Source organism: Emydura macquarii, unplaced genomic scaffold (genome assembly GCF_026122565.2).
Source record: "Emydura macquarii macquarii isolate MOO-44397 ecotype Brisbane River unplaced genomic scaffold, CSIRO-AGI_Emac_v2 contig_2768, whole genome shotgun sequence".
Classification (NCBI taxonomy): Eukaryota; Metazoa; Chordata; order Testudines; family Chelidae; genus Emydura; species Emydura macquarii.
In genome coordinates this window covers 46745421-46773075 of record NW_027132905.1, presented here as the reverse complement: position 1 = coordinate 46773075, position 27655 = coordinate 46745421, and the positions used below count along the sequence as shown (strand labels likewise).

The 27655-nt window shown below is 55.5% G+C and overlaps 1 protein-coding gene across 5 annotated transcripts in view; it reads right to left on the bottom strand.

Moving 5' to 3' along the window:
• Positions 1–16199: 16199 nt before the first annotated feature.
• The window catches only part of DISP3 (dispatched RND transporter family member 3), a 58965-nt gene continuing 47509 nt past the window's right edge, over positions 16200–27655 (bottom strand). For 2 of the 5 annotated variants that reach the window (XM_067567421.1, XM_067567420.1), the window contains exons 13-20: positions 26752–26933; positions 25653–25783; positions 25344–25519; positions 23746–23872; positions 22139–22284; positions 21143–21302; positions 20557–20670; positions 16200–17617 (exon numbers count right to left, since the gene is read on the bottom strand). In XM_067567421.1, the coding sequence (XP_067423522.1) occupies positions 17073–17617; positions 20557–20670; positions 21143–21302; positions 22139–22284; positions 23746–23872; positions 25344–25519; positions 25653–25783; positions 26752–26933 (1581 nt within the window). In that variant the 3' untranslated portion in view covers positions 16200–17072. Of the gene's footprint in view, positions 17618–18594; positions 18762–18842; positions 19736–20556; positions 20671–21142; positions 21303–22138; positions 22285–23745; positions 23873–25343; positions 25520–25652; positions 25784–26751; positions 26934–27655 lie in introns of those variants that run through there. The other 3 variants (XM_067567419.1, XM_067567422.1, XM_067567424.1) reach the window with 3 other exon arrangements.

Here is a 27655-nt window from a genome sequence, read left to right as displayed (position 1 = left end):
CTCGGCCTGAAGTTCAGCCAACTGCCTGCAGGTGGAGCATCACACGGGGGTGCCCCCCGCTGAAAATCCCCACCAGTCCCAGGGAGGGGCATTCCAAACAGAGATGGCGAGCCCAGTTCAGAAGACAGCACACCTGCTCCTTCCTCCCTCCCCTTGAAAGTCTTTCACCTACTTTCCCCCAAACAGACTAAGCCCAAAGCTCTGGAATTCCTGGTTCACACCCTAGGGGTTCTCAGACTTGTTTTCCTGGGATCCCCTTTGAAAGTATTTCAGGCTCTGACGACCCCACCCCCATACCAGGTCACTTACCACCTATGCCACCCGTACTTCTGCACTGCCGCTGGGGGTGGCACTGTCTTCACAGCACCTGGCCGGCAGCCACTGCTCTGCAGCCAGCCAACTCTGAAGGGCTCTGGCTGTCAGCCATACACGGGACTGACAGCTCACAACCCCCCCATAATAACCTCGTGACTCCTTGAGGGGTCCCAACCCCCGGCGTGAGAGCCCCATCACAGCAGCTTTTCTGCTTCCAGCCCTGCTCAAGAGTCTGGTTTCACGGTATTTCCAGCCAGGAGCAGAAGCGCTGGGATCATTACAAGGAAATCCGTGCTCAGAACAGAGGGCTGCAGAACAGAGGGCCAGCCAGCGAGTGCAGAGGGCACAGGAAGCTCCGAGTGCAGGGGAGACGTGCTGGAATTTAAGAAGGGTCCTTCAGTGGATTTCACTAAGATCCTGTCTCTTAGGGACATTGACGCAGTGTCACCGTGCAGGTTAAACACCGATTTCACTTCTGTTTCCCTGCCAGACAAAAGCCACACAAGCTGCGCTAGCCACGAAAAGTGCCGTCTTTGCACTTAAAGACGGAATAGCAGGGTTCGTTGCTGCTGCTAAACACATTCACATTTACATTTTCCTTTCCTCGTGCTGTTCGCAGGTGATCAGAGACGAGAACAGGGCTGGATCCTGCTCTCACTTACACCTATGGAGACCAGATGGAAACCAGGTTCCCCGCCCATGACTCCTGGAGAGCGTATGGCCTCTTCTAGTGCATCAGCCAACCTTGGGCTTGAACTCTGGGCTACCAGGTGCATTGCTGCCGCCGCTGTCTCTCTCCATCAGAAACAGACTCCTGAGGCCCAGCGTAGCATCAGCGGCAGGCAGCTGACCATTAGCGGGAGACAACTCTTGCCTCCCTTTTATCATCCTCTACAGTAGCCAACCGGCCTGGCTCCCGCAAGGCGTGCTGACCGCTGATGAGAAAGCATGCTCGAGTCTCAGGTAGGCATTTGTAAGCAGGTAGTTCGGACACTGAACTCTCATTCTCAGCCCTCCACATATTTTTCTCCCGGGTGCTTGGTGGGATTGTTACTCGAGTCGGATTTCGTTTGCAGAGCGAGTTACTGCTCCAGCACTTTCCCTGGAAGATCCTCAACATAAAGCGGGAGGATCACCGCGCTAACGTCAGCCTCCTCACGGAGGCCAACATCTTCAGTGTTGAGGCCCTGATGATCCAGCACCGGCTAAGCAGGAGTAGGCACTGTGTGCACATGCCTGACGCACGCCTACCCAAACAACTGCTGTACGCCCAACTAGCCAACGGAGAAAGGAAATGGGGAGGCCAAAAGAAACGCTTCAAAGACACCCTCAGGACAAACATCAAGAGATGCGGCACCGACATCACACGCTGGGAGATAGTAGCCCCAGACAAGGCTAACTGGCGAAGACTTGTCAGAGAAGGAACGACCATTTGTGAGGCAAATTGCTTCACCCTGGTCACAGAGAAACACTGGAAAAGAAAGGACGGACAGCTGCCGTGCGGTAATCGTGGCCAACCCCGCCTTCCAACACCACCTGCAACCTCTGCCAGAGAGATCATCCTCGACTCAAGGGGTCGCCAACAACTGCTCCTTGGAAGAAAGGGTGTGAGAAGGGATCATGCCAGGGGATAGAGTGAGGGAATAGGACTCAGGAGAACTGGACTTTTTTTCCTAGACAAAGCTAGAGACAATCTTCACTGCTGCTGTTTTCCCTCCCGATTTCCTTTTCCAGTTGTAGAACCTTCCTCATACAGTTATGACGTGGGATTTGTATCTAGACCAATTCTACCACCCGCCTAAGTTCCAGCCTCTGTTTTCACTAGGATTCAACACCCTCCACTTCTGGTCTTCAACCACTGTTTAGCGCTGCTGTCAAACAGCTCATGCATTTCAGCACAGCAACAGCTGCATTTCACTGGTCAGTTAAAGCACCGCTCCTTCCCCATCCCCCTGTATCATTGGGAAGTGCTTTGAGATCCTTCCTGGGAAGTATGCTGTGTAAGTCCTCTCCAAACCAGCAGCAAAACTCTCCCAGCTGTGAGCATGCCTCATCCCAACTCAAGGTTTGGAATCTGAACCCTTCGATGGGCCCACAGCCGAAGTCAAAGGCCCTGCAGATCCTGATATTAAACGTTACTGGAGCTACTTTTTATCCCCCGTCTCTTTGATTGCTTTTCCCTTGACAAGATGCCAGCTTAGCTGTTAATATTTCAGCAGCTGGCCTCAGTAGCCTTCTCCCACCACCTCTCGTGTGCAGTGTTATGCAATATATTTTTGTGCCTAGCTGGGCGAACAATACGCTGTCTGTAACTCAAGACAAAAAAGAAAGACTGGAATTCTGGACTGGCACGCAAACAAATACTTGTCACAAGCCCTCCAACTTTCCCTACGTTGTCTGCCAACCGAACGCCAGCCTCCCAAATCCACGTCCCTCACCCTTTCATAGCCGAAGGCTTCAGTGCATGCGTAACAGCTGGAAAACAACCCTGAGCTCCTCTGGAGAGGGAGGAAATGGAGAATTACGAGGGCAAGGTTCCCTCAAAGTGCACCTGAGCTCTGTTGTGCTCCCTTCGAAAGCTGTTTGTGCCACTGAGATGTGTCATCGCTGAAGTGACAGATTGCCAGGGAATGAAAGAAAGTGAATCATCCTCTTTGCCTGACCCCGTGTCAATCATCAAAGGAAGACGACACTTCCTGACTCACTCAGATGCTGATAATGAGGCATCCAGGACTGTACGGGAACCGATGATTGACTGAACTCAATAACTACTAGATGCAACCGTCTGCCAACCCACCCACCAACTCCACACCACCACTACACACACTTCTGCTGGTGTATAGCAGAGAAGGAGTGCATGCATGCACACACTCACAGTTATCACACAGAGAGGTTGTGCATAGGTTTATGTACTGGGGGGGGAGGAGGGTTATGAAAAAAATGGGCAAGTGAAAAAGGTTAGCGTGTAGAATAGAAAGGGAAAAGTGTCATTACAAACGCTAGTGCAGTGGGTCCCAACCTGTGGCCAAAAGTGGCCTGCGGGGTCTTTCAAAGTGGCCTGCCGCTCCCCTTCCACTGACTGCAGAAGGGAGCCACTGTCCAAGGACCAGGCAGAGCACGTTGCTGCGGGGTTACAAGACCAGTGCAAGCTCCTTGCTGCACCCAAGGGGACGGGAGATCAGGGCTCCCCTCCCCCGGCTCCAGCAGAGAGCAAAGCACTCTGCCTGGGTCCCTAGGTGCTGGGTCCCTGCTGGAGCCAGAGAGAGGGGACCATCGATCTCCCGTCCCTCTGGCTGCAGAAGGGAGCCACTGCCTAGGGACCAAGGTGAAGCACATGGGGCTACAGGATGCCTGTGGTTTCCCTGCTGCAGCCAGGGAGACGGGAGATCAGCAAGGAGGCAGCCTCCTCGCTGAACTCCTTCCGTCTGGCTGCACTGGGTGGAGGGGCTGCTGGTGGAGCAGCCAGGACCCACCACGCTTGAGGAGGGGCAGGATTCTAAAAATCAGTCCCTTCCACCCACCATGACGCAGCTGGCAGGCCACGTGCTTCAGTGTGCAGTGACAGTCACTCGTCGACACTAGTGCTTTGTCTGCGAGTGTGCGACACACAGAGTCAGGTGTAGGTGTAAAAATGAGCACAGAAGCATCCAAATGTTTACTTTAAATAAGCAGTGATCTGCAGTCCTGACGGGTGTGTGCGTCGATACACTTTTTATGAGCTGATAGACTGGGGGCCCTTCGTGGCTGTAAACATGATATCTGTGGCCCTTGATCAAAAAGGCTGGGAACCACCGGGCTAGCGTTTGTGTAAGTGTGAGCAGGGAACCACCGGGCTAGCGTTTGTGTAACAGTGCGACCAGGGGGCTCCGCACTCATTTTAGCGGGTGACGTCAAGAGACCATTTTGCGGTATGTGCAGCGTAAGATTGAATCGCTCCAGATTGCTCTGCGTAAAACACATGCGAACGCCGGGAGGAGAGCCAGAGAGGCAGAGTGGGGGATTTGAAAATGAAGAGCTGGGGGGGATGGGATCTTGGGCCCAATTCTGTTTACACAGATGTTGTTGTCAATCTAGATTAACACCCAAGTCAAACTCTGGATTAACCCTGGTGGAACCCAGCGTGGAATTTGCCCCTAAGTGTAGAGCGGTCTCTCTCTCTACCCCGAGGGCTGCTTTAATCCCTTCCAGAGTGAACATGCCCCTGGGTCTTCCCTGGGAGAGGCGCTGTCTGGGTGGGGTCCCCAGAAGCACTCCACATTGGCCAAGCTCTGCTCCCACTGTACTCAATGGGATTTGGACCATCCGCTGCAGTGATGGCCAGCACTGAGTGCTTCTGGAAATCCCACTCCGAGGCCTGGTCCAAAGCCTGTCCCTTTCACACCCCTGGGCTTCAGAGGGGGCTCTCTGAACACGGCCCCGCCTTGCACCCCGTAACACAGCCTGCTCTGAATAGCACCAGTGTCGCTCACTCTCCCCAATGGCACCACTCTGGATTGACACCAGCATCAGCAAGATCAGAGTCAGGCCCTGCAAACCGGACTGTGCGGTGAGATTAGGAGCCACCTGGGCCCATGAGATGGGTCATCGCCATCTTCCTTCCAGATCCCTCACTAATAACCCATTCCCAATCTGCTCCGGCACACAGAATGCTGGGCTAACCCCCCCTGGGGGAGCCAAGCAGCTCCCTGCCAACCGCCCTGCTGCTGGTTCCGAGGCCCATCTGATCAAGGCTGGATGAAACCAATTAAAGGACTGATTCCTAGACAAAAATACTGTCAAGCATTCCAAGGGGGTCTTCAGGAAGCATTTGAAGGAGATAGACTCCTCCTTCCCCTTTACCTCCCCCCCTTTTCAGCGGATGCCTGGGGCTGTAGCCGCCCTAGTCTAACTGGTTATTTGAGGCCACAGGGGCAGCAGCCCTGACCATTTGGGGTTTTTTTAAGCCCACGGCTGGCTGGCAGGCCGGCGCTGGCACCAGAAATAACTCGGGTTTCATAGCACACAGTGCATTTCTAGACAGAGGGCTGCCAGTGGGGTTTTGGGTGCAACGTGTTTAAAGATCCCGGCGTAAGTCTCCGAGGTGGTTCCTTTTTAGGCTCACGCGACTGATACAGGCAAGAGTCACCATCCACCTGTCATGGATTCGAGAGAATGGCAGGCCCTGGCAAAGGACGAGCTCACCAGCTTCTCTGCAAGCCAACAGGTACAGGCAAGATTCCCCACCCCCTTCACCCAAGGGCTTCAGACTGGCCATTCCCTACTCTCCAGGTCCCATTCAGTATGGACCAGTGGACAGAACAGCAGACCGGGACTTGGAGACCTGGATTCTATTTCCAGCTTGCCACTGGCCTGCGGGGTGACTTGGGCAAGTCACTTTCCTGCCTTGTGCCTCAGTTTCCTCCAACTGTAAAATGGAGCTAAAGATGTGTGCGCTGCTTTGAGAGCTATGGATGAAGAGTGTTAGAGAGAGACAGGTGGTGTCTGCATTTACCATCACTCTCAGAGGATGCCTGGTCTCCCAGGGTACATCTGCTCCGCAATTAAAAGTCCGTGGCTGGCCGGTGCCAGCTACCTGGGGCTCACGCGAAGGGGCGGTTTAATTGCAGAGTAGATGTTCAGGCCTGGGCTCTAGGACCCTGCAAGGAGGGAGAGTCTTGGAGCCCAGACTCCAGCCTGAGTGTCCACACTGCAATTAAACAGCTCACGTCCCCCATGAGCCGGGCCTGGCCACAGGTTTTTAACTGCAACCTAGACACCCCTAGGGTTCAGGGCCCCCATACTCCTAGAAAAACTTGCTCTTAACCCTTTGTCTCCTCTACAATCCACCAGATGACACCGCCAGATGACACCGCCCTCAAGGAGTTGCCAGGTGCTCCTTTTTAGTTTAATGGCATCAGGAGCTTTGATTAATGCAAGAGCCACACCTGGGAGAGGCTTGGCACGACTGCTTAGCCCAGCAGGCACGGCTGGCCAAACAGAACTGCTTTTCAATAAGGCAATCACTGTAAAGCTAAGGCGAAGAACACAATACACCTGTGTCCATGCCCCTGTGCATTACACTGGAGGTCTCCAGACAGGGCAGCAAATAATCCTGCAGCACTCCCCATGCGGCAGGCTGGAGAGTCCGTGGCAGCTTTTGATATGTTTTAAGGAGACAGAGGTTTTTTACTGAATTAAAGATGAGAATGAATAACTCAATCAGCACAACATATGCCTGCTGGTATTTAATGTGATAGTCGGTTCCATTTATCCTACACGGGTCCCCTACATTTTTAATTTTCAGCCTGCTGCAGAATTCACCGTTTTGTTTTACGCAAGTTGTCAGGGAGGAAACCAGAGGGTTTCAACCTTTGAGGAGGGGGCAGTTGGGGCAGGAAGGTGGGGGAGGCAGTTTGGGGTTGCAAGAGGAGGACACACATCGGATACTAACACAAATCAGCAGTGAAGTGGCTAACAATGCAGATGCTATAATCTGCATCAATGGATTTCACTCTTCTGGGAGCCACTTTTCAAGCCGCCCACAAACTCAGGCAGGCCTCAGTCACAGTGAGTTCACGTGTGGAAGCTTTTCTGACTGACCACGAGGGGACAGAAAGCTTAGGATGTGGAGTGCCAGCCTTCAGCAAGGGATAGATTTTGCGTCTTCAGAAGCGTGAGTTAAAGGACCCAGGCCTTTGTCTTACTTTAAGCTGAAGGAACAACAAGAACAAAGGAGAAGCTCCATGAGGAAGAGAGGGCAGCGTGCATCTCTTGCTGCAACACTCGGAGTAAAACAGCTGCTGTTTGCTCACCAAGGCCAAGTCCTTCGCAATGTACAAGTGCAGTGCAGGGAAGACAGAGGCATCGCACCTCCACAGCTAGGTAAGGCAGCCAAGAGGGACAATGCAGCATGGTGGCAAGACTAAGACACAGCACTCACCAGCAGACACCTTGCCCTGAGCAGGGGCTGCCACATCACGGTCAGCGGGCGCCAGCACACTCTGACCGTCTCCAGTCCCACAAGCACCTCACCCTCCACGAGCCACGTCACTCTGCAGAGGAACCTCAGAGTCCTGGCGAACCCAGGCGCCTTTCTCCCACCGCCCGCCCTGAGCTTAGACCCACAGCAAGGGAGCCACTGCACCTGGGCAGGTTTCAGCCAAGCAAAGGGCAAGCCAGGGGTTACTCACAGAGGTGCAGCAGCACGTGCTTCCCTCCGCACAGTCCCCATGTGCCTGCAGCAGCTTCTCCACCGGCTGGGCCTGGAGCCTCCACCTCCTTCCTGGCAGCCCCGGCTTGCAGTCCATAGGGCCCGTCAGCAGCTTCCCAGCTGGCAGCCCTGGGCGTAGCTCCTCCCACTACCTGCACCAAGGCAGGCCCACCTGTTAAAGGCACCAGGCCCTTATTGCGCGGGGAAGAGCCACATTCTTTCCCTCTTACTAGAACCCCTCCCCCCATGTAAGGCACTGGGACTTTCCTCCATGGCTTTGGGGCGCCGTCCTGGACACTTCTCCTGCGTGGGGCGCTGCGGGCTGCCAGTAACGGGCCAGACGTGTCCGTGGGCCCCTGGCCCCGCTACAAGCACTCCCCTGCTGCTGGCCAGCGCCTGGCCAGAAAGGCTGCAGGGGAAGCGGGGCTGGTCCCGTGCGTTGTTAGAGTTCGGGAGTCCTGGCCGGCCAACGACTCACTCGCACACACCAGCACTCAGGCTCATCGTCCCCGGGACACCATCGCCGGCCCCAGGGGACGGATGGACACCGGCTGAAGGGGTGACCTGGCTCCAAGACTCCTGCCCCAACCCAGCCCTCCACGGTCCTGCTCTGCCGGTGTCTCCTTCCCTGAAGGCTGGCTTTGCTTCTCGTGCTCAGGAGGGCAGCACACTAGCCGGGCAGAGCTGAGTGAACTAGCTGGGGTACCTTTCCCTGCCCAGCCAACGCCCGCCCCCAGGAACCCGTCTACACTGCACAGTTCATGCAGGTGACTGGCCCCCGAGGTAACCTAGCCCAGGCGTGAGCGTCTCCACTGTAAGCTGGGTCCTCTCTGTGCTCACCCGTGTCTGTCTGGGGCCATTTCCCACAGCGCTCTGAGCTGAGATGCGCTAGGATTTTTATGGGAGAGGTGGCCTATTTCCAGCGGAGGGGCCTGGGGGGATGGAGAGAGTGAGCCTGTGTCCTCACTGCAAAATGGGGAGGGCAGAGGGTAAAGCAGAACCTAGGCTCTAGCCACCCACCTCCAGCCAGTAAAGCACCTCCAAAGCCAGCTATAAGGTTTCTGTGGAGGGGGAGGGGTTGGGGCTAAAACGCAGTCAGAGCTCAGGTTAACTCAGCAGGGGAGCTGTGCTCTAATCTCATAGTGCCAGGGAAAGGGGAATTGTTGAGTTCACAGGAAGCGTGGCCGAGGGTTTCAGCACAGCACAGGAAGTCAGGAGATCTGGGCTGTGGCCCGAGCGCTGCCTTCAGTCACTCGATCTCTGTGTGCCTCAGTTTCCCTGCTTGTAGAAGGGGGAGAACATCTATTCCACAGAGGGGCTTTGAATCTGCACAGAGGTCCACCAAGTGCATGGAGATTGGTGGATGAAACTAGTGGCTGCTGTCGGGCTCCGTGTCATGAGCTGGGTGAAACCTTGCTATGGGCTGAATTAAAACCCCAGACAAACGGATGTGGTTGGGTCCGCCCTTTAAAATAGTTGGAGAGACAGTTAAGGGGCCATACCCAAAATGAAACTTAATAGAGACTGCCCAGAAACTAGCAGCACGCGGGCAAAGAGCGTGAGGGGGTTATTATCTCCTCGGTGGGTGGGTGGATGAGAGAGCTCTCAGAAACTGAGAAAAGAGGGGGAAAGGCAGGAGCTAAGCAGGAGCCTGTGATCACAAGGTGACCCTGGAAAAACCTAGAGAGCTTTGGGGCTGGTGGTGGCTGTAGAGGGCTGGGGGCTGTGAGCTAAGAAACTCCTCCTTTTGATCTTGGTTTCTTCTGCGTTCACAGACGCAGGCGTTTTGTACAGTCCTTGTAACTCAATAAGATAGCATCAAAGAAAAGAGCAGACGCCCTCTCCATCGATTTCTCCTTCCACGGGGAATATCCCCAGAGCCCCACACTTTGATTAGCCGCTCAGGTCAAAAAGGAGTAACAATATTTTACTTCCTTGTGAGGAGATGGGCAACTTTGGGATGAACTTTAATGTTAATGAGAGACGAGGACGAGGCGGCCCCGTGATTGTTACCAGCATCCCTCCAGCAGGTAACTGGGTAATACAATGCTCTAGATAACAGCTATGCTCACTGCTGTGATCCTATAGGACTCCCATCACGGCATAACATGGTCATCAGTCACCCTGAGGGGTGTTGTGAATGGGTCTAGGAGGCCTGGCTTCTCTTACCAAGCTCTTCGACTACAGTTGAATCCTCCCCCCACCATGGGCTCATAACCTCTGGCTGAGATGCTGAAGTCCTCAGATTTTGATCTTGGCCTGATGCCTGTGGAGCCCTTCACCCCCGTGCAAAGGGAGCTCCATGCAGGGGTGAGAGCAGTAGATCAGAGGGTGCGCTGGCAGGCACATTGCACCGTGTCACCGGTCACAACATGCAGGGCACTGGAGAATCTGGCCTGGAGTCTGCTGAAGTTTTCCAAGAGCTTTTCAAAGATCCCAAAATCTCTCCCCGTAGTGGTGCGAGCACCGGGACAGACAGACCAACGGAGGCACCAATGTGAATGTCAAAATCTCTTTATTTACACCACTCTCCCGACGTCAAGAAACACTGAAAGCCAGGAAGGCAGGAGAGACCCTACAAAAGTAGTGTGGGTACAGGACATTGGGGATTGTGCTGTCACGCAGGGCCAATGACCAGGGGAAATGCGCCATAGCCCCCCCTCTCCCCCCGCTCCTCTTTCCCGAAGTCATCCCTTCCCTCCACTTTCTGCCCACCCACCTCCAAGTTCCCTGAACTCCCGGGCCTGGCCCTTACCCTGCCCTCACCACGACACTTCCCCAGTTCCCTTTGCCTTCCCAGATCACAAGGGCTCCCCCTTCCCTTTGCATTCCAGCAATCTTTCGTGCCACGAAGAAATTGCCACACTGCCCGAGGTGCAGGGGAGGGGGCGAATGCAGGACAGCTGCCTCTTCACACTGGACAGAGGAGACCAGAGCGTGATGGACACTTGGCCCCCGGCAGCAAAGACAGCTCTGAACCGAACCCGGGGTAGACGGGGAGTTATCGAGGTGCCTCCTCCCCCCACAACTGCATTAGCCAGGGCCCCAGCTCTGTGGCTCTCAGGCTTCATGCGCCCCCCTGATTACAGCGTGTGAGCCAAGATGTAAATGTTCTCCACCGTGCGGAGTGATTCTACAGGCCATAACCAGGCAGCTCTGAGTTCGCCCTGCTTGGCTGTAAATCAATAACAGGGCTCAGCTGCTGGGGAGGCCAGGAGGAGTTTTGTCAGTTGGACCGGTAAATAACAGGCCTTTTATAGCCTGCCAGGGAGCAGGATTCTCTGGCAAGAAAACTCTCTTTACAGAAGGGGAAATCATGACATAAAACCAACCAACCAGAAGAGCCAAGGTCAGGGCCAAACTTCCCTTCTTCCCCCTCTCAGCTGTTGGTCTGTCCTCCTACCCACCCACCAATATGGCCTTGTTTTCTCCACTCCTTTTTCCTGCGGTTCATTGTCAAGCTGGCTTTACGGCCTTTCCCATGCCCTATGCCCCCACCGGACAGGGCCAGCCCCACAAGCCAGTGCCCACTGACCGGCTGGGGGAACCCTCTCTAAAAGGGAGTTCAGACTCCATAAACCAATCAGCTCTTACAGTCTGAACCCGCCACCAAAGGAGGCCCACTTCAGTATGGCTGCTTCTCGCCTAGATCCGGACTGAGACCAGCAGCTCATCATGGAGGCCACCAAGTAACTCAAGGGAGGCAGTGCAGGCAATGCACCAGACTAGGAGGGAGCTCAGGGTTAGATTCCCGGCTTTGCCACTGCCCTAGTGCATGACCCAGAGTGAGTCACTTGCCCTCTGTTGCCCCTGCCTCATTTAATGAAGACTAAGCTCTTTGAGGCACAGACTGCCTCCTACTGTCTGTCCGTGCAGCGCCTAGCACAATGGAGTCCTGCTCTGAGCTGGAGCCTCTAGGTAGCACAAATAATAGTTACATTCATACTGTGGCTAGTACAGCCGTGCCACTGTACAACAAATAATAATAATAAATAGCAACACCCTTCAACCCCACCTCTGGCCCAGTGGTGGAAAGTTCCTGCTCAGAGCTGGGAAGGAACCGGGTTTTCCATTTTACAGGAGATTCTATGTTTTTGGAAGTTTTTCCAGGCCAAAACGTAATGGAAACCACCAGTTCTGAAATTTTCCTGTGAAACAAAATTCTGAAAAAAATTGTCATTTTGGGTCACTTTAAACATTTCATTTCAGGAAAGTCTGAACGTTTTGTTCCAATTTTGACTTTTTAAGGGGTTTTTTTTTATATTACATAATAAACATTTTTTAAAATGGTTTTGAAACAGGATTATCAAAATGGTCCGGCCTGAAAAGACCAAAACAGAATCTGCACCATGGCAGAACAAGTTGCTTTCAGCGATGATCAGACGCACCCGCAACCACATACGGTCCCTCCCTGTGCGTAGGTATGGGAAACGCCCACACCCCAACAGCAGATGGGCCTCACAGCCCTGACTCCTTGGCTCAGGTGGCCCTCCTACCCACAAGTGACCAGACAACGGTTGTCTAGAGGCTGCCTGCACTATGCAGGTCAAACAGCTTTCAGCAGCTCCCCACAGGCCCTGTGCGCCCCGGAAGCTGGTTTCTTTATTGTATCATCTACCAGAGCCCTGTCTTGAGAGGCACCAGCCACAATGGAGGGGAGAGCAGTCGCGGCTGCCCAACCCCAGGCCTTTAAAGAGGTGCAAACAGCCGAGCTGGGTTTCTAGGCCCTTCAGCTGTCCCAGCCCCGCATCACTTAAGCAGCAGAGGCACCGTGTTCACACAGAATGAATGGCCTCGGTCAGTGCCAAAGGCTCCCCTGCCCCGCCTTGACTCCATGGTGTTGTTAGCTGCCCTCTTTTGCCCCACGGGCTCCCTCAGGCTTTGACACCCCCACCCTTCCTCGCCCTGTGCAGTTACCTATGCCACGAACGGCCGGCACTTTTACAGCGGTTTCTGACATCTGTTTTGACCAAAGGGCTTTGCAGCAGAAAATGCCAATTTGGCAAAGCCTCAGTTTCTGCAGGAACGATTGCTCACGTCAGGAGGGAATTTCTGGTGAAAGATGGAGTGACCAAAACCCACCTGCCCCAGAATAGCCAGTCACCTGGTGGTCAGGGTATTCCCCTGGGAGATGCTGGTTCACGGCCCCTCCAGCTTTCTCAACTGCTCCTGTTGGAGCTGTTCCACTTTGTCTGAATAATGAACTATTCATTGGGCCACGGGGCGAGACTGACCGGATAGCCGGTAGGTACGGCACTCACCTGGGACGTGGGAAACCTCAAAAAGATTTGCAGGACGGGAAAACCGTTCCCTGCCCGGCTCTAATGGATTTCAGTGGGACACATCAGGCCAGCAGGCGATGACTAGTCAAGCAGTGAGTTCTCTAGGAAAGACAGAGATGAACCCATAACAGGCTGCACATTCCCCAGCAAGGAGATTACAGGGATGAGAACCCAACAGAGCCTGTCTCAGGTACAGCGGCAGAGGAGCCATTAGGGGAGGGAGACCGGTGAATATGTGGGAGGGGCTGATTTAGACACAGCATCTGCTGAAGGGATGGTACCATGCCAGCAGCTCCTTGGTTCCCAGAGCTGTGAGCATCTGTTTCAGGGCTCCATTTCCCAGTAGGGCAGGGTCAGACCCACCTTTGCATTTGCTCGAGCAAACGGGTCATGTTCTAATCTGGAGGGTTTTTTTATTGTTGTTCTTAAAGGAGATATGGTCAAAAGCCTGGCTCCCTGGGGCCCAGCTACACATTTGCCACTGAGGGGCCCTCTCCTCAAACTCTTGGGGGGAAGTGGAGGGTCGTAAGCACTTTCAGCGGGGCGCTATGTCGCTCCCGCTCCATTACACATTTAGGGTGGCATTTGCGTAGAGCCTGGTCATCCTAAAGGCAGCCAGCAGGTTGGGCCCCCAGCAAGTGAGATCACTGGCCAGCTGCTTACAGCCAGCGCTGGGGGGAGAGACGGCTGGGGGCACCTTTCAGCTCATGGCTGAACTGAAATATCCATGTTCTCCTTTCAGGTTTGTTGGAAGCCGCTGGAGGACAGCAGGGCTGCCCCATAAAAGCAAGAGGGGGCCCGGGCTGTTGAGGCTGGGCCTCTCAGGGAAGAGTCGCTAAAAGCAGGTGGATACGGGAAGTGAAATTTTGGTAACACCGAGTTGGGGGAGGAGGGATGGAAGAGAGGGGCTAGATGATACGAGCTGTGGGCTCTAGTGGATAGAGCACTGGTCTGGGAGTCAGGAGATCTGCATTCTAGTCCTGGCTCTGCCCCTGGACTGCTGGGTGAGCTCAGGCAAAGCACCTCCCCCTCTTTGTGCCCCATCTCTCTGGGGTCGGTTTTGCCTCTCGCTGTGCATTTATACAGCACCTGGCACAAGGGGGCCTCAATCTCCTCACTTTTCAGTTTATTCTAATTTTATTCTGCTGTTTGCTCTCACTTCCCCCTCCCTGCCTAACGCCTTCTAAAGCCGCGGGACGGTCACATCCTGCACCTGACGGCAGCCAGCCGAACCCCACGCCCCTGCTGGAGCTGGGATGGAGAGAGAGAGAAACAATGGGAACCTCTCTGCATTCAGACCCAAGCACTCGGAGAAGAGGCCCAAAGAGCCGTCCATACATTACATAACCCGTTTTGGTGATTTTGAAGATCTGCCCACCCCTGGTAACACAAACACACACAGTTAAGTGCCTCTCTACCCACGTCCCTCCTGCACTGCATAATGTATGGACAGCCCATAATCGCACTAGGTCCTGAGTGCTCTCCAACTCCCAAACTGCCGTGGGAGTTGAAGACACGTGGCAGACCCCCAACACCGCACCAGACTGGACCCAAGAAATATAAAAGGTTTCCAGCTGCTTTGAAGTTTATCTTCATCTCCTGGGGTGGCTGAGCTGGCAATCCCAGCATGCAGCTCCAGGCCCCAGCTGGAGGGGGAAGGACTTACACTAGAAGTCTTCATATATATACACAGCAAAAATAAAGAACACGCTGGACTTGCATTTGCGCCCCATGCACCGTTTGCAGGCCCAGACGCAGATCCCTGTCCTAAGTCAGACACTCTAGCCTCTCTGCCCTTACACACATAGCGGGTGGACTGTCTCTGTTTCTCTTTCACGCCTACACTCGCCCCCTTTCCCTCTTGTTGACCTGGAAACAAACAAACAGCAGCTTTCATCAGCCTCAGCCGGTTAAAGCATTTGCTCAGTTCAAGTCCTGGTGTCTGCAGCCCTCGCTTTGCTGATGGGATTCAGTTCCATCTCCCCTACGCTCGCTCGCGCCCTCTCCCCAGCGCACGCACACACCCTGCCTCCCACTCATGCTGCCACTCAGTGCAACTAGCAAGGGGCTAGTTCATTAATCTGGACGCTGGGACGTCGGAGCAAACTGGTGTTTGGAAAGCAGCACTGCAAACAGGGGGACAAAGGGCGCCGCAGGCCCACAGAGCAGAGCACGCTTCAGAGATACAAAACCTGAGCTAATGGGCCCGGGATTTATCCAGTGCCCAAGCAGCTGTCCTTGATCCATGGCAGGCAGCATTAACTCAGCTGCACCATGAAAACCCTGGGCCTGATTCTGCTCTCAGACCAGCAGGACTCCCCCACCTGCAGTATATTTGTTCCTCATTTCCCCAGGCATCAGGGCTACCACGAAGCTGCCTTCAGAGCTGGGCTACCTCTGAGCCACGCAGGAGACATCTGGCAGGTGAAATTTTAGGGAGGGAAAGGAGATGAGTGCTGGGCCCTCTCCCCACTCCCATTCAAGCCTGTGGAAGCTGAGCACTCCAGTAAGGTGTGGTCCTCAATCCGGTTTCCCAGGGAAAATTCTGCCCTTTAAAAAGCATTTTAAAAATAAATGCACGAAGCGAATTTATAATGGACTCTGCCAGGGCCCTGAGCTGGGGACACGAACCCGAGATGAGGGAGCTGCCAATCTCTGCAGCATGGTCACCGGTCCAGGCAGCGAACGGGGGATGGAGAAGACATCTAATCCCACGAGGCATTTACGTTTTTAGAAAAGGGCAATGAGAACCTGCACAGCAAACCCAAATCCACCAGGGACTTGGTCTCTGCAAACAAATGAGCTCCCGCCCCGTTCCTGTTGCCGCATCGCCCAGTAAATAATGTTTAATGCAGATTCTGTTGGGCCCGACCCCTGCCCCTTCTGCCAGGGAACAGCTGTGCCGCACAGCAATGCGTGCACTGGGTTATTTCCATTTTAAGAATATGATGGAATCAGTGATGCTTAAAATGTACTTGTTAATGGTGCTACTTTGCAATTTCATTTTCCTTTAATACGAACCATCTGCTCCAAGCAGGCAGCTGCCCGGGGCCGCACCAAAACTGGCATGTAGGAGGAGCCCCCCCTTTATCAATGGGATGTGGGCCTGACCTTCGCAATACCCTCGCTACGTGCATTATCTTGTCACCCTAGCGGCAGGATAAGACATTGCTACCTGGGGCAGAGGCTTGTGCTGTGGGGTTGAAGGCCCCCGGTTTCCCCCCTGCTGACGCTGGCAAAGGAGAGACGTTACACCGGCCGAGTGGTGCAGGGGAGGAGCGGTAGGACTGGTTGTCACTGCCTTAGCCCCTCTGCTGTGACTGGAGAGAGGCAGAGCAGGGAACTGCTTTCCAGCTCGTTGCATTACTGACTGTAAATACACCCGTGATCTTCCTGCAGAGTGCTATGGAGGGTCCCTGCCCCGGACGGGAGCCAGGAGCATCGGCACCATCAGCTGGAGCTGGGGGTTAGAACAGGGGGGGCAGGCTCCACCTCGCCCCCGTGAAAAGGAGACTAAGGGATGCTCCCCACTGACGCCCCCCTGCCAGTGCCCCCCGCAGCAGCTTACTTGACAAAATGAACCTGGGATGGGTCAGAAGAGGCAACACGGGTGAATGGGGAGGTAAAGAGAAGGGGTGGGGGCAGGCAGATAAGCCGATGAGCCTGTGGACTTCACCTTCGTGCCAAGAGCGGGGAATAGGTCCATAAAGTACCAGAGGGCTCCTCCCTGGCATACAACACGTGCTCTGGGACTGCACCGAAATGGACACCCCAGCAGCTGCCTCCAGGCAAACCAACTGGACAGAGACCCCCACGTCAACAAGCGAGCACATCCAACAAGAACTCCCACCACAGCCAAGCCCAGCCCGTGTACGTTACAGACCCCACGTGCTGGGGCTCGAACCAGTGGCAGTAGGAGCTTCCTTGGGGAACCACTGACCCTCGCCCAGCTCCAACAGACTTTTCCCCAATGCTCCCCCCAACAAAACCCTCATCTCAGGGGGCCAGACCCTCACTGGGTGTAAATCAGCAGCAGCAGATTACCCCGGCCGAGGCTCAGGCCCAGGGGATGAAATTCACAGGGCCTACACCCCGCTTAAGTCCTATTTTGAAGGATTAAGCGGGATGTCAGTGGTGACATGGAGATCAGGGGATGTCACATGGGGGTGGAGCAGCAGGGTCTCCGACCCCTTCATTCATTAAAGAAAAAAGGAGGAGGTGGATTTCCCCCCTCGTGAGTTACTGTGGCCCTGGCGCACCCTCACCGCCATCTGTTTGTCCATCCATCACCGCCAAAATAAATACGAATTTAGAGAAAAACCCATTAGAAAATAAAGTGCCTCTGGAGTTGAAAAAACTTCCGGAAAAAAAGGGATTTCTTTTTTTTTTTTTTTTTTTTCTCTTTTACAAAAAATATCCTTTAAAAAAAATAGGGAGAAAGAGAGACGGAGGCAGCCCAGTGCGGGGATTACAGGGACGTCCCGTTGGGGAGGGGGATCTTCACGCCACTTTGCAGTAGCGCCAGGCCGACGCACAGAGCCAAGACGCCAGTCAGGAGAACCCCCACCAGGGCCTTGAGGAAGGAAGTCCTGCTCCGGGTGAAGGTGCTGGGCCCCAGGATACCCAGCAGGGCTGTGCTCACAGTCAGGGTGTACAGGATGGAGACGCCCGTGTTGAGGGCCACAATCTTCCCGAACTTGGCAAAGGGGGCAATGATGCAGAAGAAGAGCGGGACGGTGGCGATCACCGTGGTGACGGCGCTGGAGACGATGGCCACGCCCACATGCCGGACAGCTTCGATGGTCCTCCACTGGCGGCAGGAGGTGGGGTCCTGGCAGGACAGATGGCAGCATTAATGGGCAGCCAGGGCTTGCACCCAAGAAGTACATGAGGGTGGGAGCCTCGTCTGCATGGGGTTTTTAGCCCCGGGTGCAGCTGCAGCAGCACAAGCCGCTCGCACGGCGCTGGTGGAAGTCGTACGCTGACAGCCGGCACCTGGGGCTACAATCCCAGCAGAGAAGAGACCTGGAAAGCAGCATCTGGTCTCAGGGAACCCAGCATCAATCTGGAGGGACTGTCCTGAAGCCAGCGCAGTTATTCCCGTTTGAAGGACGTAACTGAGCCGACTCGGACCCTTGCGTTGTAAATTCCCCAGCATCTAGCCCCAATCACCCCCGGTGTGCATTAGAGTCACCCTACGGCCCTTCAGCTGTCCTGGCCCAGCGCAGCCAGGCCTGGCATTTAGGGGGCGGCCGTGCTGCAATACCAGACCCACAGCAGTGAGTCTCAGCACCCTGGTTGAGTGGCTCGAGCTCGCAGGCCTACAACCCGCAGCGGAGGTGTTCAGGCTCAGGCTGGAGCCCGGGCACCGAGATCCTCCCCCCTTGCAGAGTTTCACAGACTGGGCTCCAGCCGCAGACAGACCAGCTCTGCTGCGGTTGCTAGCCCTGCAGCCTGCGCCGGGCGACCTGGGCTCTGAGACGTGGCGCTGCGGTGTTTCAGTTGCATGGCAGATGGCCCCTTAGGGGGAGAAGAGGAGAAAGAGACCCAGGCTCCAGTGACATGTGGCAAGATACTGCTAGGCATCACCCCTCCGCCAGTCACAGGGCAGCTGAGTCCTGGATCAAAGCCCTAGGACACAGCCTGGCCACTAGGGAACTCTTCTGGGGCTAATGGGGGAAAGGAACCCCCCCTCCATGTGCTGGTCCAGCCCAGGGAGGGGGCAGCCTCCGTGCCGCTTGCTCCCCCAGCTCCATGTGAGGGGACGAGGGTGCCCTACCGTGGCGCGGCTGCCCGTGCCCTCCTCACCTCTGCCTGGTGAAGTGGCAAGTTCTCCCCCGCCAGCAGGTACCCCTCCACCAGGTGCACGCAGTAATCCACAGAGGAGCCAACAAGGATGGAGAGAGAAATGGCCTCCACGGCCCCCATTTCCCAGCCGGCCCAGTACATGATGGTCACCACCAGGCAGACAACCCCTGCACAGAGATGCCAGAGGGAAGCGTCAAACAAAGGCAGGCTTTGGGCTAGATCGAGCCTGGAGTCAATGTAGGGGAGGCATAAATCAGAGCAGCGCCACTGAAGCCAATGGGGCCTCCAAGCCAGTCTCCTTCCTCCCTGCATCCGTCAGACAGAGACTGAACTGGAACGGGGAAAGACACCCTCCTCCCGTCCCACCAGTGGCGTGCTGAGGGAGGGGGCCCATGCCCTCTGGGTGCCGGCCTGAGGGGGGCGCTGGCCAGGCCCTCCTTGGCGGCACTGCCTCCCCTGCTCACATCCCCAGCGGTCACACCAACCAGGTGTAGTGCCAAAAACTCTGACTGGCAGAGGTGCTGTGGTCCGGGTCACCGCCGGGGATGGCAGCAGGGGTCCCCCCAGACCAGCACCCAGGTGCATGGCCCCCTCGACACGCCACTGCCGCTGCACCCACCACACCTGCCCCACAGTGGGGGCAGGGGAGTAGAGGAGAGCAGAAAACGGGCCCAAGACACCCCTCTCCGCAGGGCGCTGCCGCTACTGCCACCAACCGTGGGGGAGGGGGGTGGAGCGTGGCCCACAAAGACATGCATCCTCCCCCAGGCGCCAGAGACGCGCGGTAGGCCACTGCGTCCCACGACATTTTACGAGAGTCTGAACGTTCTTACCATTGGGATGAAACATCAAAATCTTGAAAATATTGGGGGCTTTTTGATTCATGAATATTTTCAATTCCAGTCAACTGAAATATTTTAGTTTGATTTTGACCTTTCAAATTTTTTTCATTCTCATTAGCTTCAATTTCAAAACAAAAAATCCTTTGGGGCCAGAAAACTAGAAATTTCTCATTTTTTACATTTTTATTTCAAGTCAGGAGAGTCTTCAAAACTGAGCCTGTTCTGCGAAGTTCCTGGTTCTGCAAATCTGTATTTGTTTGGTGAAAAACAATTGGCTGAAAAATTCCTCACCAGCTCTACTGAGAACCGAAGGGAAAAGCACCCAAATTATGCTCTCAGATTGTGAGTCACTCAGATACTAGGGTGATGAGGGACCACAGAAAGACGGACTGTGTATGGGGATACACAAAAGGGAGGTTGGGGCGCACCCATGTTACAACACCCCCTTGGTTTGCTTGTCTGAGTTATACACAGTATGTTTGGTTTCCAGAAGAAACCGATGTTTATTCGTGAGCCATGAGTGGGAGACGAAGTCATTTTTAAATGATAGATTTGCTTTTTAAAAAGGAAAGTTTAGCAACATGCTCAGTCCATAATATCGTCAAATCACCAGCCAGGGAGAGGGAGGCTATTTACAAATTGGTTTAAAATACTAACAAACCCACTAAAATATTCAGTGTTTATAATTCCCCACTGAGGATCTTTGGAAAGGAAAGTGATTGTTATTCAGGGCATGTGGGCCTTAATCACATTATACATCAGAGGCAGGGATGGACTTTGTGTAGCTAAACCCCTTATTTAAACCAAGAGAGGAGATGGTGTAGAGAAATTGCTCCAGACACCAGAGAGGCAAAAATCTACTTTCAAACTGGGGACCCTTTGCACACGCAGGTCCACAGTCTTGTCCCACTCACATGCTGGGAAAAGAGGAGTGATGCAGTGCGGTTACTAAGGTGGAAGTGAGATCAGAATCAGGCCCATTGGAGTCACTCTGCAGTAAATCAGAAGGGACTCTAGTGCCATCAATAGTAGCACAGCAGCGTAAGCGAGAGGAGAATCAAGGCTTGTACAAGGATTCCTGCCGGCAATCTGAAGGTGAACACGTCTGGGGGCTTTTTACCTAAAATGCTGAGCAGCACAGGCAGCAGCAGCAGCAGGTGGGTGGTGAACACAGCGACTGCAGCCACGCATATAAGCAGCGAAAGGACGAGGCCGTACAGGGCGCTCTGCACACCTGGAAGAGGACAAGCAGCATGGTTACAGCCTCATGAGCTGAGCCGAGCAGGGCCTGGATGTGGGGGAGATTGAGCTAGTTCCCAGCTGGGTGAACTGGGACAAACGTGAAGGGGGGATGAAAGGGATGGGGCAATGGAGCAGGAGTCAGGGGAGTCAGGTTCTACCCCTGCTCTGCCACTGACTGGCTGGGTGACCGTGGGCAAAATCGCTTCTCCTCTCTCTGCCTCGGTTTCCCCTCCCAGCCTTGCTCTGTCTGGTCTCTTTAGTCTGCTCTGAGCTTTTTGGGGCAGGGACCATCTCGACAGGTGTTTGTACAGGGCCCAGCACCATGGCCACCTGGTCTTGGCTGGGGACTGCAGGTGCTCCCGCAACACACAAGACTAATAAGAAAGTTGGGGTGAAGATCTGGGACAGAGCCGGGGTGAAGGTAGGGCAGGGCAGAGGGGGTGAGCGGTGCTGAAGTTCCCTGCCTATAATCTCCATGAAGATCTGCTTCCAGTGCTCGCAGGTCTGGAATCCGTGCCGCAAAGCGGAGCTGTCAGGGACGAGCTGGAGTTGCTGCTGAAGAAAGGTCTCCCACTTCAGGTAGTCGGAGTAGGTCTGGAAGGAAGACTTGCCCTTGTAGGTCGTCTGCAAGGAAGCAAATGGGATGATGTTACCGACTCTACGGACTGACCTGTGTCCCCCATTCACAGCTCCCCTCCCTGGCTCTCCCCACTCATCTGGGGGTGGAAGGGCCGGCAGTCGGCTGGTTCCCCTGCTCCAGAGCCCAGCAAGAGGAGCCGGTGTATTGGTCTGCAGACCCCAATAGGATGTGACGGCAAGAAGAGAGACCGTGCAGGATGGCACCTTCTGACTCAGCCTGTCTGCTCCGTGCACGCCTGACAGCCAAACCACGGGCGTGGCGCTCGGGCTGCTGTGAAGCCAACGGAATCCAGTCCATCTGATGGGCCACTTCACCATCCAAACAAAGAGTGATCTCAACCGCCAAGGCAGCTCTTGAAGATACAGGAGGCAGCTGGGTTTGCAGCACCCAGGTGGCGTGAGCAGCTGGAAAAAAAACCTTGGGGATCCACCAGCCAGGCCTGCAGCCTGATCTCAGCCTGGCCTATTCTGCCAGGGCCATTCTGCACCGGCGCAGCCTGGTGGGCACAAGTGGCAGCTGTAAGATGCCAGGTCAACGCCCACCTGCCCTGGGGGCACAGATATTGGCAAGTGCAAAATGACACCTGCAAATAAAGCAGGGCTGAAAAGCGGAGACTCAGGGTGAGCAGGGTTAACACATGGCCGTCGGGGAGAAGCAGTGAGGAAGCCATTGACACCACTTGGACAGCCAGCATGGCTGCCCCTTAAATGCTGCTGCTTGCTTTTCTCCGGCCCCCCTACGTCTCACGCGGGGCACCGGTAGCAGGAGACTTGGCCCCCCAAGTGGGGGAAGGAATGGGGGAACATGGAAGCGCCCTCACCGATTCAAAAGCCATGGAGATCCACTGCACCTTGCCATCCTTCACCCCCGCCGCCCCATGGGAGAGCTGCCCGGGGAGCAGGTTTGGCTCTGGGAGGTTCTTACACTCCGGATGCAGCATCTGCAGGAAGGAGGAGATGCTGTAGCCTGGAGAGAGAGAAAGAGAGGGAAAGAACAAGGGCGGGAGGGACACAGAAGACAGAGTTGCAGTTCTTGCTCATGAACAGCTGCTTCTCCCATGGCCTGCTCTGCCCTGCCTACAGACACCAATTCTTGGCACCACAGGGCCTGTCCCTACCAGGGCTGAGAGCCCTCAGCTCCTGCTGGCCTCCAAGGGAGCGGAAGGCACGTGATACCTCCCAGGAGAGGCTAGTCCCGCAGCGGGATGGGGTCCTAACCCGGTGACCCCTGCAATCTCTGGGCCAGGCCCTCCGCCGATGTGGATCGACGGAGCTTGAATGGAGTCGATGCAGCGGCACGCAGTGCTGCCAGCTTCCGATCAGCCTTGCTAGCTTTTCTCCTCCCTTCCCCAGCTTGGAGTGTGTGTGTGTGTGTGTGTGTGTGTGTGTGTGCGCGCGCGTGCTGGTCCTCCGGAATCCCTCTACCTCCCCCCCCCCCGAAGGCAGCTCCTGACCACTCGGGGGCACGTACGCTGGTGCAGGAGGATGTTGCATTGGGTTGTGAAGCTGCAAGGTCAGGAGATGCCCCTAACCAGCGGGAGACGTGTGTCTGCGGGGTGAGTGGCAGATGTTGGAAGGCAGGGGTGGCCGTCTCCAAGGACGCCGCCAGCCTTGGCCTGGGTTACGGGGACACCAATTCCTCAGCGAGGTCTAAAATCGGTCCGGGGGTCCCCCAAATGGGGGGTTAACTCGCTGCTCCCTCCAAACTCAAAGACGTTTGCTGCATCATCGCCACCTTGGGCTCCCTGCCCCCCTTGCCTAGGGAAACATCCCCTCGGAGTGTGAAATGCCAGGTGAGCGGCTACAAAGCAGTGCCACTGACCCAAGAGGAGTTATCAGTTCAATATCGGATGTTTCCACTATTTGGGGACCGTGAGCCAGATTCTGCTCTCCCCAGCACTGGGGTAAATTGGAGGAACTCCCCTGACATCAGCGGAGACACAGGGACGGGGAAGGACTGGATGATCCAACAGACCAATTCCAGCTCTGAGCTCCGCACTGCAGCTTCTAGGAGCGAATCCAGAAAGATATAAACAGCCCTGGGAGACGGAGGGAACTGAAAGATCCCCCGAGGCTGCAATCACTTCTGCAGCTTGCCTGGCTAGGGCCACATCTCGATCAAACCCGGTTACAACCACAGCAAAAGGTTAGCAGCCCCATTGGGCCGGCATCTTTCATTTAACTGCTCCCCAAAGCATCAGACAGAGCGGATGGAGCCAAGGGTCAAACAGCCCCTGGGAGCAGAAGGCAGGAGGCTCAGGAGTTGCGATGTCGGCTGAGATTTGCAGAGAGACGGGGAGCGGGGCAGGAAGGCGCAAGTTCTGCGGCTCTTACCAAGCCCACCTTCATCTCAGGCTCAGCCTCTACATGGGGACCTGTCAGTGCACTTGTCCCCGGGGTCAGGCCGGGCGGCCTGTGTCCTACTTACCTGAGGGCAGGCACTGGGCCCCTCCTGGCTTCACCAGCTCAGCATTGCCGGCAATGGCCTTGCAGATGCGGCACAGGTTGCCAATCTCTTTGAAGAGGTCAAAGCTGTCATCGTAGATAACGCTGCCCTTTCACAAGGAGACACAACGGCAAGAGCGAAACACGTGAGGCATGCGGCCAGGGCCTGGCAGGGTGGGGGGAAGGGCGAGGCGGCGGCTAGGGCAGGGCCCGGGCGTATGACTGACCACACAATGCCAAGTGCCCATTCTCCACCCCTCCACCCGGGTGCACAGACCGGAGCCCCAGCTCTGGGCACAGAGCACAACAGCTGCGCCCTGGCATCCCAGCTCCAGGAGCCAGAGCCCTGCCTTGGAAACCAGGCGCAGTGGGAAGAAGAGACAAAGTGGGTTGCTTGGCAGGTCAGTCTGGGTGCCCCATAGCCCTGCCCAGCTCACAGCAGCACCCAGACAAGTTCGAGCTCCAGCCAGGTTACAGCTACGCCCCAAGGGCTTTTCTGCCTGGAAGACAAAGCCCAGCCTACACACACCCAGAGCACCGTTAGCTAGCCCTCTATAACTAGAGTGGCACCACCTCTACAGGCATACAGGTGCTTACAGCTGTATCACTGATTCCTGCAAGGGAAGGGGACTCTTACACTGATATAACTGCGTCCACACTAGGGGTCGGACTGATTTAACTACCCCTGGCCCAACATTATCCTGGTACAAACCCAGGCTCGGACTGGGCCCTACTGGCCAGCAGCTGAAGACAATCAAAAGCCCAGGTTAGACAAAGGAAGTGTGGGCAAGTGGGCAGCTACCAGCCAAGCACTGACACATCCTGGGTGCATTCCCAGCACGTCTGATCCTCAGATGCTGAAAGCGCAAACTGGCCCCCTGCCCCTCCTGTAGAAGCAACCCCAGCAGCTCCTCACTGGCCTCCAGCTCCGTCCTGGCTGCATTCCAAGCTGGCTTCTAGGACAAAAGTGGCCAGGGCTAATTAGGCCCATGCTGCTCCCGCACTGGGACGTAACTGCAGTTCAGGGGCATTTACCTGGAAACAGGTGTGTTGGGAAAGCAGCATCCAGGTGTCAGGCTAGTGGATTTGGGAACTAAGCTGCACATGGAGAAAAGCCCTTCAAGCGATTTTCCCTAGAGTAACTGAGTCGTATTTATTTAATCTAATACCTCACCGTAGGCTAGATGATAATTATGCAGCAAAGGCTGCTGCTCCATAGCTAGCTAAGCTTCCACTCTAAGCCTGATTTTGGTTCCCCTCTAAAATCCACGATCTCAAAACGCAAGTGGTTAGAGACTTGGGGGAGCAGGGGAGGTTCTGGAAAGTTTGCAATAATTTGAACAAGGAGATCGTGATTTACATCTGTGGTAAGCTCAACAATAATGAACATGCATTATTAAGTGCCTCATCACACCTCTGCTATTTTTTTCAGTCAAAAGCGAGGAGAGATGGCCGGGGGCAGGGTGGGGGGTGCCTGCGAGAATTCGGGGATGTGTGGACTGTCCCAATATAACTCGGGGAGTCCCCCTGCAGCAGCCACCCCGGAGCTTGCCCAGCCCGCATGCAGGAAAGCGCGTGTACCATGTCTCCGATGACGTGGTTATCTGGGCGTCGGGTGTGATTCACCCCGTGGATGCCAAACACAACAAACACCATCGCCCCCGTGTCCACCAGCGGCCGCACCGCCGGCTTCCCGCAGCCAGTGTTCACGCAGGGGTTAAAGCCCGAGGTGGCTGACAGCTTTGCTTTGGGGGAGGCTGTCAAAGAAAGAGGGGAGGGTTACAAGCCAGGGAAGCAAGGAACTGACCCAACACTCAACCACGCAAGCCCTCCTATTACAGCCACGGCCATGTGCTCCCAGCTCTTCCCCTGCAGCTCTCCCCAGCTTACCCTTCTCGCTGGGCACGTAAAGGAAGCCTTTGTTGGGTCCATCCGGGCTAGAGCTGACGAGACACCCTGGGGGCGCCACACACACACGGCCGTGGTAAGGGGGCTTGTGGGACTGGGCGAAATATAGCTTCCTGCAAGGCAAACAGAGCATGAACGAGAGTCCAAGGCAGCAGCGAGGCGGGTGCGAGAACGCCATCACCAAGTTCAGTTCTGCAGTGCCCTTAGAAAGCGCCTGTAGGGGCTCGGCAATGGAAACACACCAGGGGAGGAGAGGAAAAAAGGAAAGGAGGCACTGGAGAAGCAGTGAAAAAAATCTGGGGAGAAAGCAACTCAGATGCCATGAGTTTATGGCCACAGGAGCTGCGTATTCTGGGCTGCCCACAGCCAGGCAGAGCAGAGAGAGCAGACGTGGATGGAAGAGATCCGAGACAAAGAGCCCAAGAGTGTGATTCGTCTCCGTCACACAAGGAATCCACCAACAACCCTCCTCTCATAGAATCATAGAATCATAGAATATTAGAGTTGGAAGGGACCTCAGGAGGTCATCTAGTCCAACCCCCTGCTCAAAGCAGGACTAACCTCAGCTATATCATCCCATCAGGCATTTGCTACACTAACAGCATCAATGATCTCACGCCCCTGGACGGCACCTTCCACCCTGGGACCCCGATGGCCTTTGCGAAGGCGGGAGAGCATCGCAAGAAACTCAGGACTTCACAGATCTCCCTAGGCAGGGCACCACGACCACATGCAGGCTGAGAAGAGCGAATGCCAAACCTCCTGTTCCAAACACACAGGCCTCTGCCACTTGGGCTGGATCCTCCATTAGCCGTAAGCAGGGCAGGGGCTACGGTGCATAGTTGAGTAATTCCAATTCTACCTAGCAGAGGGCAATGGCGCACAGTCCACAGCAGAACTAGCCCCATTTTGCAGATGAGGAAACCGAGGTGCAGAGAAACGAAGCCTCTTGCCCAAAGTCACACACAGTTTGCAGCAGAGCTGAGAAGAGCCCCGGGCATCCTGACGGCCCATCCCCTGCACTGACCACTAGGCAGCACCCCTCCCTAGACGTGGAGAGTTTGCGGCTCAGGACAGTTACCGCGTTCGCTGCTGCTCCTGGGCCGCTACGTAGAAACTGAAGTCGAACTTCCAGCCTCTCTTGGCGTCACAGGACAAGCTGGTCATCATCCATTTCCGGGGGCTCGTCTGCCGAAGCAGCCCTACTGTGGACACACAAGCGGTCAGCTTCTTGGTGAAGTTACCGAAAGGAACTCTATACACCTAAGCAATGGATTAATGAAAACAGACACTTAACCGCACAGTGCCGCAGCGGAGCCACAGGTCAAAGAGACGTTAGCATCAGACACCCCTCCCCGCTTTACGCTCAGCCCTCACGGATGCTGCAGGGAGGAGCTAATCCACTGCCACACAGGCCTCACCCTCCCGCGCCTCTGCCTCCTCCCCAAAGGAAGGGAGCCGGGGGGCAACTAGATCCTGACCGGCAAGGGAGCTGAGCTCCCACAGGCGGCAGCTGGAGTTGTGGCTGCTCAGCCCCGCTGCCAATCAAGGGCTAGGGGGAATCGAAGCTGGACGGCCACGAGGATCCTTGTGCCCCTGACTCAGCCCCTTGGGCTGAGTGGATTTGTCCAGCCGCCCTGCCTGCTCCTCGTTGCACGTGGACAGGCGGACAAAGAGCGAGAATTCAGCCTACGTGACTGCAGAAGGCACAGAAACCTCCCATGGGTCAGTTCAGCCGAGGAAACCAGGCCCATTTGTCTGCCCAGTAACCCTCCCCGCCTCCTGCCTGCTGGCCAGCAGTGGCTCTGGGATGAATGATGGCACGAAGGCATCCCAGTATCGACACCTAGTGGCCCAGCAGCGCCGGGTAGGACACAAGCAGTATCCCGGTCAGTGCCAGCTGGGAAGCTAGTGGTGCAAGCCCCCTCCCAGCGGTGCCCTCTTGATCTCATCTCTGAGCTCCTGCTGTCTGCCTGTGGAGCGGC